General features: G+C 37.8%; 1 protein-coding gene across 6 annotated transcripts in view; it reads right to left on the bottom strand.

Annotated features, from left to right (window-relative positions):
• Positions 1-7,069: 7,069 nt before the first annotated feature.
• Positions 7,070-11,605, bottom strand: part of Larp4B (La-related protein 4B) — a 45,377-nt gene continuing 40,841 nt past the window's right edge. For all 6 annotated transcript variants that reach the window (XM_022070790.2, XM_087344488.1, XM_087344508.1 and 3 more), the window contains one exon: positions 7,070-11,140. In XM_022070790.2, the coding sequence (XP_021926482.1) occupies positions 10,968-11,140 (173 nt within the window). In that variant the 3' untranslated portion in view covers positions 7,070-10,967. The remainder of the gene's footprint in view (positions 11,141-11,605) is intronic.

Raw genomic sequence — 11,605 nt, 5'->3', positions numbered from 1 at the left:
AGGTATTACAAACGTGGAATTTTATTTCTATGCTCTCATTATGACTTTATGGGAGGTTATTGGGCACAGGGAAACTTAACTTCGCTGTGTAAGATAATCACTTCATCGGCACTTAAAACCTATTCGTTTCATACATTTGTGGTCTCTCTCTTTCTCTCTTGTTTTCAAGGTTTAGATGTGTCATATTTACTTTTGATTTATAATTATGTTTTATCCTTTTTTTTATTGAACAGAATTTACCAAAAACCGAAGGAAAATTTAATTTTAATCTCGCAGTAGAATTTCCTCCACTACAGATGTGTTTGTTCATAAGACTCAGTCTCCAGGACCTCATTTGGAAAAGCGTGATGCATCACGGGAGTTGAGACTGCACATTTGTCGCCAGAAAAATAACAAAGACCACGACTCGACAAAAGCCTGCGGAATTTATCAAACTTGATCATGTCACCGATTGGCTGGATGTAATACTCGTCTGACGGAAGAGCAGATTCGGTGACCACACATCATTACGGCCTACACGTGGGGCAGAAACACACACGATCTGACAAGGATTCGAAAAGGAAAATGCCAATATAAGAATCGTGCTGGTAATTATTATGTTGCTATTATGCTTTTCAGCCGAATTGGCGGCTGGAGCGTGCACCAGTCACATGTACTACGTCTTGGTAGGAAGTAAAGGAGGGAGGTGGAGGGAAGATGTAGCATTGGTTTCTTAACAGACTGAGGTCTAGCTGCTCATCAGACCTCCTTTGCGCTGATTGGTCACTCACAAACAGCGTAACTCGACTCAGCCGCCAATTCCGCTGAAAAAACAAAATAGTTTCCGAAAAATTACGAATTTACCACAAATTGTTAACAGACAAGAAATATAAAATGAACGTTGGGTGTGTAGTGACTGGTTAGCACTCCATATTCATATTCGGGGAGTCTTCGGTTCGATATTTCTCGTGAATTTACTCCGGTCCTCCAGGAAAATGCCGGAACAATTTATTAAAATAGGCCACGGCCTACTCCTACATATTTTCCAGATCGTCATCTATAAACATCCAGCAAATTTTCGTCTCGGCCCACAACTGGCAGACGGAGGAGGTTTCTTTCGGTGATCTTCTGAAACACCACGCAAATTTAGACCAGACCAGCCACTGTTTTAAACGAGACACATTGGACGTAACACGGGAAGGCTTGTAATGAATGGTTACTTTAATATGCTCCACTCATTCCTTAGCAAAACTACGCAACATAAAATTATACAATAAGAACTACTGCAAAACGGAGCCGCGAATAAAAGGTGTCACCGGTCCTTGAAGAAACGGGGTGTGAAAGCGAGAAAGAGTCAAGCAGTCAAGGCCATCTGAAACAAATGTTCCTATTTCTCTCAAACAGAATGGAAGTTACATGTACAATAAATGAAACATATCATAGACCTTTGTACTCCCTTGTACCCTCGCTGAAATTGCGAGAAAAACAAGTGAGTAGTTACGTTGAATAGTTGACAGTTCTTTATATGTCCAGGAAATTCCTGATTCTTATATAACCCGACGATGCAACACATTTGTTGTCACGAAATTCCATCACTGAACCACTCCAACCCAGTTTGTACCTTCACAAACTAAACTGCATCTTAATAAAATCATTCGATCTGTTTCCAAGTGTTCCAAGAGGTGTTTCCACTAGGTTTTCAAACTAAAATTTTGTGTGCACATCCTTTCTCCCCCCCAGTGATGTATGCCTACAAGTTCGGCTCACCTCCATTTCCTTGAGTCACAATCATCCTAGTCAAGCTCCCAACAATGAATCTTAGAAATGTACGTAACTGCTAAGGTCCAGTCCATTGTTTCTCAAACTTCAGAGATTTTGTTTTGTTTTACGACGAATAAACACTCTAGCTTCTTTCATCTTAACTAGCAATGAAACTGAACCGTTTCGATACTCTGTAGGATTTGGTGATTGTTGGTGCCGCTCACAACAAAGATCACAAGACAACACAGAAAAATGCACACTTTACCGTGAACGACACCAAGTACAAGTACGTAGTGTGCCCTATATTCTTATAGAAGACTTCATTCAGTAAGACAAAAATATAACATAGATGAAGTCCAACAAACTTGAGAGTTTAGAGAACGCTGTCCTTGGAACACTTGACGAGATAGACATGGGATTGGGGGGGGGGGGGGGTCACTTCCTCGGCACCTGCAGACCCTTCCTTTTCGCTTCAGTGAATGCACAAAGGCTCCGTTGGCTTACCTGCAGCAAGCACCTGCTGCTTCAAACAACTAAGAAGAAAGCCCAGGGACGCACACACAGAATTTTCTGAATACAGGAAAAAGAATTGTAAATTAAAGGTGTTTCACTTTCAGAATAGCAGGCAACGTCAAACCAGCTTAAAGAAAGTAAAGCACGCCAGTAAACGCTTCCAGTAGCTAATGTATACAGTTCAGCTTCCGATGACAAAAAGCGAAAGGCTACAAAATAACCTTTCTCACAATTGCAGTTTTACCATCTCACTAGCCTTAATTTCCGTTTATTATTTTATTAACAACAAAAATCAACCAAAATTGAACTGATATATAAATATGATAAAGTAATATGTTAATATTTGTTTACATAAAAGTTATATGTGTGTGTGTGTATATATATGTATACTTTAGTACGATTAAACGTTGTAAAGAACGGACAAAGTTATATTTGACCTTCACGAGCCGGTAGTCAAATTTTGAAGATTACTCTCTTCTGGGTTATTACCCCGTGTGGTCGCGTATAAATTGACCGACATTTCAGAGGTGCTTACTACCTCCATTATCAGGGAGATAGTCTTGTGAAAAATGACGGAAGATAGTCACCTTCATACTCTGAAATCTCGCTTAAAATTTTGGCAGCACACCCCTGTTCAGGGTCATAGGCAAAGGTAGAACAATGTCTTGGAGAACTGTTTACAACCAAACCTGCAAAGCGGTCACAAACACGTCTAAGAAGATGGGCTCTCTTTGTGTGTGCCTGTGGCTTCAGGTCAGGTGTAGCAGGAGATGCCCAGCTAGACCCAACAATGACGTGGCGAAAGTATGAGTCATCTTACTACGGTGTTTGTGCCGTATGGGAGGAGCACAAGGAGAAGTGCGAAGACCGGTTTGTGCAGCATCGAATTAAACGCACAAAATCTTCATCGTGTAGAAAGTGGGCTAGTCTGTTAAAAAAAGGCTGTGTAAGCTAACATTCCACTGGTAAGTGCTTAACTAACACAAGGTAATACGAACAGCGTGGATTATATAGGCCATCAAAGCAGAAAAGTAGGCCTATGTATTCACACCTAGTCACCTGAATTCAAAATAAATTTATATGCAGACGTGCTATAAAAATAGGTAATAAATATTTTGAAGATAAAGTATTTGGATTCAATAACAAAAAATTAAAATAATATCAAGTAACAAATTGAGAGGAAATTAAATTCAGTAAGTGCGTAATATTTTGTTTTGCCTTGTCCTATCCAGAAGCGTAAAGGTTAAGATACACTTTTTTTTCTGTTGAGGGTGTTTGAGAATAAAGTGTTGAGGATCATATTTGATCTAAAACGGAAGAATTGAGGGATGAACAAATTAAATAATGAGGAGAATCAGTGTTTGTACCATTCACTTAATAATTAAATCAAAGATGAGACGAGCAGGACTTGAAATGCAGAGGTGTATATACTTTTTATTGGAAAACCAAAGGAAAAGGAGTCAATTTGAGATAACTTCGTTTGTAGACGGGAAGATAATATCAAAGTGGGTTATAAGAAAATCAGATGTGGAAGTGTGAACTGGATTGCACTAGTCCAAGGCAGTTTTAATTGGACGGCTTTGGTTTTGGACGATAAACCTGTCGGTTACTTAAAATAAGCAATTTCTTGACTGGTTGAATAATTATGAGCTACTGACGGAAAACATTTATGGCTTTCTATCTTTACTGTCGATAAGTGAATCGAATCATAGGCGCCGCTAGGATTATTTCCGAGATGCCAGAAGGAAACACGCTGACAATCGGAAGTCATTCAAGAATAATTTTATAGATAGACATAATAACCGAGGCTGTAAGCACCTCTGGAACGCCAATCAGTTTTCACCAGACTACACGGAGCAACATTCCAGAAGACACTCATCTTCAGTCCTGGAATTGTGTGTGTGTGGGTACATACCTAACCTAATTTAATTTAGTGTTATTTTGATACCAAATGGTACCGGTACGCTATACCAAGCCCATAACATCAGTGGACATGATTTATTTATCTAGAAAAACGGACAATGACCTTCGAACCTTCTTACGTAAACAAATGTTTTAGGTTTGAAACTATTGTCATTGAAGTGGGAAATGTAATGATTAGTACAATTTACAACATGTTTGTAATTTTCTTTCAGTTACAAGTTATCCTGTACTTCAAATAAAAATGTGTTTGTTTTATGATTGTAGTTATACCATTTTCATTAATCTCTTTGTCTTTATTCGGGACTACGAAATCATTTTTAAAGATGTACTGTAAGACAAGAAACCTCCGACTGAATGCAAAAGTCGATATCGAGAACTGAACCCAGAATCTGCAGAATACTAAGCGATATTACAACAGCTACATCGCATCTCAGAGAATCAGTCGAGATGGATGAGACAGACTGGGTCGCGTAAGCAAGTGAGAAAGACTTCCAAGAAATGAACAAACATGGATCAATAGAAGTTGATTTAGCTACTCACAGGAATTCCCGAAATGTCGACCAATCGAATACTTTTCCACAGGCGAATAATGCGCATGTACGCTAAACGAGCCACTAGAAACATTTCAATACACACAACAGCCGAAGTTTAACAAACGTTTGGTATTATGTGTGGTACAGAGGTTCAATTCCAGAAGCAAACGTACTGGGGTTTTCTGGCACGCAGTTCCAGGTTGAAATATATTGGTATAATTATGACATGAGGCCGTTTTCATCGCTACTTTTTGGTATCTTTATACTTTTAAGTAAACAGTAACGAGACTAGTATGTCACCTCAAACAGGGAAACAGAAAATTAAGCAGCTGCTCTGAAGGTTTATACTACATAATTTGTCTATGATTATAGCGCAGCGACCATTTTTTTTAAAAAATAAAAAGCGACGGTACGATATAGGCTGTGTAGCGGGACCTGGAGTCTCATTTCCCCAAATTCAAGACACGGAATTACGTTTTACACCACTCATTTGACAAAAAGTGTCAGAGCAGTGACCCGTCAAAAACAAAAAAGTAGCCGTCATCACGGTTATTCATATCTTTTCGCGATAACCTTAGTCCTTGTAGGAAAGTGCTGGAACAGTGTCATTAAATTTTCTTCGTCCTTTGAATCACCTTACACGATATTACGCTGTAGGGTTAACTAAAGAGCTCGAAATTGACTATATTTGTTACTCCAACTATAAATACATTAAACCAATTATGTTCTTACAAATTAACTAAAAAATGATCAAGGTGTCTTTCCGAACGTACCAGATATAACAGTTGTACCTTGCTTGACTCATCACCATAGCAACTTTGTATAATTTGAAACTATGCAAATTAAATAACGTTATATAACCTACAAATAACGTATTCCCATACAGAGTATCCTTGTCAGATGATGCAAACATTAAGTTACCAAAGTTTTGAAACTTTAGTTTGTACCACCATCCCTTCATGCATGTCTGTTCACACACTATACTCGTTGTTCTGTGAATATACTTACCTTCACTCAAAAATTGTGTACTATATCAATGGAAGATGAGATTCAAAACTCCCTTACAGCACTAAAGCTATAGTCTAGACTAGACTATAGTGCTTTCCTGAGCACAAGGGCTATCTTGTATTTCTTTTAAACGAAACTATCAAACATGGGTGGCATAGCTCCACAAATGACTGCACTTTACAAGATGAGCTGCAGTGAAAATTTCATTTTGCGGAGAATATTCTAGGTTAAGAAACTTCTATCAGACTACATGGCACTATAAACAAGAATACACCCCATCTCTGTACTTAGTCATGAAAACCTCAATTTGTATTTTCAATATGCTCTTGCTTCTATTTTAAATATATACGGCACAGCATGTACTCCAGTTATTTACATGCTTTTGACCTACTATGCAGCACAAATTCAGTTCTCTGTTAACAATACACCATCGAGCCATTACAAACTCAACTATATACAATGTTAAAGTAAGGAATAAGAACTGTCTTCACTGAGCAACTTCCAACCTTTCATGTTTCCAAAATGATTTTGGACAAAAAAAATGGCATTTAAGGATACTGAAGTACCTTCTATTGCTGAATTTCCACAGTTGAAGGACTGAATCCTTTTAGGTGTTATTGTACCTGCAGTCTGCTGCATAGCACTGAATTTAATGGAATGTTTTAACATTTTCATGTCAAACCTATAATTTAGATAGATTTACTGAAAATGGGAAAAGATTAATGTTTTCAGCAGGATATTTGTGCATGGCAAGACTGGAACTACACATGAATGTCATGCACAGCAGAAGCAAATTATTTGGAAACTGTTTCAGAGAAACTAGTACAACTGCACGTGTAATGGATTGTCCAGCCTTTGCATATCAACCAAAGAATGCCCACAAAGTCCAACATAAAAATAAGCCAAGTTCACTATATTTAACAAATTATGGAGCTACAGCAATTACAATTTTTCATTCAAATTCTCAATCATAAAATCCAATGCACCATCAACACTGAAATAAAAATATGAAATATATTTCTTATTGAAATGTGTCAACATACCACTTTCATAACCGCAACCTACCAATCACCAGCAGATTTTACTTTTCAAGCAATGACTAGAAGCCATTATATTTCAGTGGGCACAAAAGACCTATTTTCCAAACCTGTACACTCCTGACAATTTTACTACTACTAAAATTCAACTACAAAATCCCAATACTATTTTAAAAATTCTCATTACTACCAAAGGCAGCAATTAGCCATCCGTCTTCAAGTCATACTCACACTCATTACAAGGCCTCCACTTCTCATTCTTCCAGCATGTTGATCAGGAACATTCTGAACCAAAGGAAAGGACTTGAGCACATATGGAAACCACATGCAAATTTTTTTTATTTCCAACCAAATTTAACATAAAAAAAGAACAACCAAAAACATATCCACTTTCCTTGTAATATTTTCAATTATGGCCTACTCCTCTGTACAACATTGGCATTACATTAGACACTGATGGGCAACATTATCAGCACCTGACAAAAAATTATTGTAAGGGGGTGTTTTCCTAATCATTTAATGAATTTACTGAACAAAAAACACAAGTCTCTCATGCTGCACATATCTCAGATTATGATGTAAAAATAAGATTAAATATAAATAATTCATGTGGTATGCCTGTCTGTGCCCCACCCCCTGCAGGTCAGCATCATTGTGGCTACCATAAGGAGAGCAGGCTGCTTACTCATTTCCCCTTTTGTGAGGGAAACTGAGAAACAATTAAGAGGTTTAAATCAAGTCACAGTTGTAGCATTTGTTACACATTTTTACACATAATTCCATTACTGTCACTCGCACATAAAATCCAAAACACATTAATTTTGCAGCAAATTTTTTTTTGTTCACAGTCAGTATATGGCTCAAATGAATATTAAACACTGCACTGGCTATAGGATACATGTTTAAGACTTTTTCAACTATTAATGCTCACATAATTCAATGGCATGTAACTGCAGAGCACAAGATGGTTTGCTCACTTGTGTACCCAAATGTGCAACTTGATTGGGTATGAGTAATGAAGTATCACAAATGTCACTATTATGACTAATTTACTTTATCCACATCCCAAACAAGATGGTTGATATTTTCAGAGCTGTAGTCAATGTCGGAAGCTACTACTCTAATGGAAGCACATTTCATTGTTAACTAAAACCAATTTCAAGACTTCGTTCGATGTGTCGACCAATCCGTACAAATTGTGTACTTCCCACATCACATATTGCCAGCAGCTTGAAACCCCAAGTACGCGAGAGTGAGCCTGGAATTATCTCAAACTGGTTATACAGATACAGCTAAGACTTCAGAAATTGATCAGTAATGGACCATGTAACAAAACTTGAACATGAAGGCCTCTGTTGAAGCTGGGACATGCTAAACATGCCCGCAGCAAGAAAACCAGGGAAAAACAAAAAGCAGCCAGTCAAATGTATATTAACACTCCCCTTCCAGCCCTCAATAAGCCCTGGTAAAGAGCCCCTGCAACAAACTCATAAGCAACCCTAATTATCTACAATATGGGCATCAAGTAATAAAGTTTAAGTATCACACTTAAAAAAAACTGTGCTATATTGAAAGTTGTCTGAAAGTCAATTTGGTGCAATTCCACAATTCCTGTCTAAAACCAGACCCATTATGTTAGGTCAAATATTAATATTCCACATACCATACGTTATTGCTAGTTTTTTAAAATGTTAGTGTATAACCAGAATCAATACTGTGGTTAAGAACACTCGACAATATTCGTAATTCATGCTCAATGAAGTCACTGGTACAGGCAGTACACAAGATATTTCAAAATCATATAACCATACAAAAGTCAAAAAATGCAAAGAACACGTTTCCTATTTAATATACCAGAACACGGTTACTTTGCCATTATCTCCAATATCGGAATGATGGATGACATTCCACTCAAATATAAGGCAACTCATGAAAGTTAACCTGTAGCTATAGGAACAATAGTAACTGTCAAAATCCTGAATCCAAAGCAAATGAAAACCTGTGATACCTACCAACACAAATAAAATCCCATGTGTTGTCACTTTATAACTGAATCCAAAATTTTCAGGCAACTTCCAATATATCACAAAACCACACAAGAAATTGAAGTAGCTTGCACACATTAATGCTTTTGTTAACAGAATTAGAACCCAACTGTACTAGTTTACAAGCGCATGCCGAGCGTGATATGGGCTTGAGATGTGACTATGTTGGAATGACCGCATGTCTCACTATTATAGATACATATCACTACCAACTGTATGTGCATACGACTGTTGCCCATATCCCACCACCAACATGCAAATTCAGTACCATTCTTTCTTTCACTCTGCACCACTATTTGTTCCACTCTTTAATTCCCAACAAGGGTAAAGGGCAATACATTATTATGCTTAGGTAGCTATCTAACCTGTAATCTATACATATTTGTCAAAAATAAATTTGTTAGTTAATTCTGTACAATGAAGGGGAGGATGTCATTGCCAAAACACACACACATTATAAGATCATTCTCATACGATCAAGCACACTGTAACAAACTGTCAACCTGTAACCTTGTGGTCCCCCCCCCCCCCCCCCCCCAAATGTCCGAAACTCTCTTCAAGCACCAGACAACTTTATATTCTCTTTGAAGCTCCTGTTCCTGCTCCTTATACATGGAAAGGTTTGCAACGTTCCTGGCTTCGTGTTCCCATATCAGTCTTTCAAAATGGAGGAGCATCATTAGCAATGCAGGCTGACAACGAAGGAGAACCAAATCATCTCTACCCAAGTGACATCTTTTAGGACATTCGTACCGGGTAATAACAACAGGTTCTCAAGCAGTGTGGCTCTGCAACTAGGAAATTACACCAGAAAGAAACATTACAAAGAGAAATAATTAAGAGAGGGAGCTATGATAAGGGTTCATGTCAAAGATTAGTTTAAAATATTGATATTACCGTATTATTTAGATACTATTACTTGGCAACAGTATAGAAAGGGTCAAAAGGAATACATAGGCTAATAATCTTGAAAACCTTCCAACAAGCCTATACATCATTATGGTAGTAAGAGTTAAGAAATTCACATATGCACACTATCCCTGATATAATACAGACAGTATTTTTTAAATTCAGAATAAGGGCTATCACAGTTACTGCACAAGTATACACATGCATATATACACATACATATGTGTACACACACACACACACACATACATACACACAAACAATTTTTACAGATGTGTACGATTTCCTCCACCCTTCCTCCAAACCCCTCCCGTACCCCAAGTAGCTTTCAAATGCAACCCCTCATGGAGGGCAATACCTCCATAAACTGTATCACATTTTTATATTAAACATTTCTGCTGTAAAATTATTCATAAACTGAAAACTCCAACTGCAATCAAAAGATACATGGTTAGCAATGCAAACTAGCAATAAACCATTAGTGCCTACCTCATGCATGGCCATGATTATATAGATAAAATAAAAAAATCCTGATTTGCCATTCAATTACATGTGATACATAATTCAGGCAACAATCTTCAATCATCATCACATCTGCTTTACCGTATAGATGTAAGTTTAGATAATATGTATTCTAGGTATGCGTGTATGTTATATAAAAGTCTGTCTTGTATTCTTTAGTGTTCACAGCTGCAACATAAAATAGCACTGTTGATCAGTTTTCAGGCACTTGGTGCCAGCTTTGGGCTTTATTGGGAGTCAGTGTCTCACTAGGTTATACCTACTGTGCAGCGTTATCTGCCGTCTAAACACCTACTCACTACAGAACTGCGGCTTTCTTCACTTTCCAATTCAGAAGCGACAGAAAATGAAAACAAATTCAGGACACTGGATACTTCCTTCCCTGTCAATTATCTCTGAAGAATATTTTAAAACTGATGGCTTGACAACTTTCACTATCACAACAACAAGATCTGATTGCGCTTCCTTACTTAATCGGGTCAGCCTCAAATTGTTGTATATCCATTTCGTTGATCTGAAGAAAATGTCAATATCCTGCCAAAGTCATGTTCCAGAAATTGCTGAGAAACAATAATGGTTGGGCGAACTCTGTGGTGGATGCATCTGCGAGACCTCCAACAAAATCGACTGCTGTGAAAGTCAACACCAAGTGCAGTACACTCACCACCGTCATATGCACCAACCTTGGTTGGGCACTGGACATGTTATTTAAAGATCAATATAACATGATTTTGGCGTTACTTAGGTGAACGTGGGCGAAGGTATTCGCGGAACCGAGGCACTCTGTCTGGACCATCTCTTCGCCTCAATCCACCTCTGTCTGAGCGTTCGCGATCATAGACTGGACGAGGACCTCCCCGTCCCACATTGTATCGTACCGGACCTTCTCTAAACTCTCGCTGTGGTGGTTCTAATATGGAAGAAATATTGATAGACTTTACTAACACAATGACCACCCAATAAATACAAGTAGAAGTAGGCCTTACTTTACCTTCACTGGCAGAATACTTGGTTTAAACAAGGCAGCCAATGAAACCCACATCTAAATCAAGCATATCAATCCACAATTACCATCAAATTAACCCTTAATGTCCACATGGGACAGACATCTTTCTCATTTATAAGATTACCAGGGAGGAAAGAATGAAGAGATGGGCAACCTGTTTTCGAAAGGGGGATAATCATCTGAAAACTTCTGAGAAAATATTTTCATGCAAAAGTGAGCACAAAAGTTCTGTATAATTCAACTTTAACTTCTTAACAACTTGTAAGATTATTAAATTATTTTTAAATGTTCTCTAAATTACATGGTATTTAAGAAATGGGGGAGGAGTGGGCCTCCTTTCCCTACCTGAATAACACACAAAGCTCAAGA

The sequence above is a fragment of the Zootermopsis nevadensis genome, unplaced genomic scaffold, assembly GCF_977971745.1.
Source record: "Zootermopsis nevadensis isolate Lab colony 2312 unplaced genomic scaffold, Znev_1.0 Znev_ptg000001l, whole genome shotgun sequence".
Classification (NCBI taxonomy): Eukaryota; Metazoa; Arthropoda; class Insecta; order Blattodea; family Termopsidae; genus Zootermopsis; species Zootermopsis nevadensis.
This window is presented reverse-complemented; position numbering and strand designations above follow the sequence as displayed.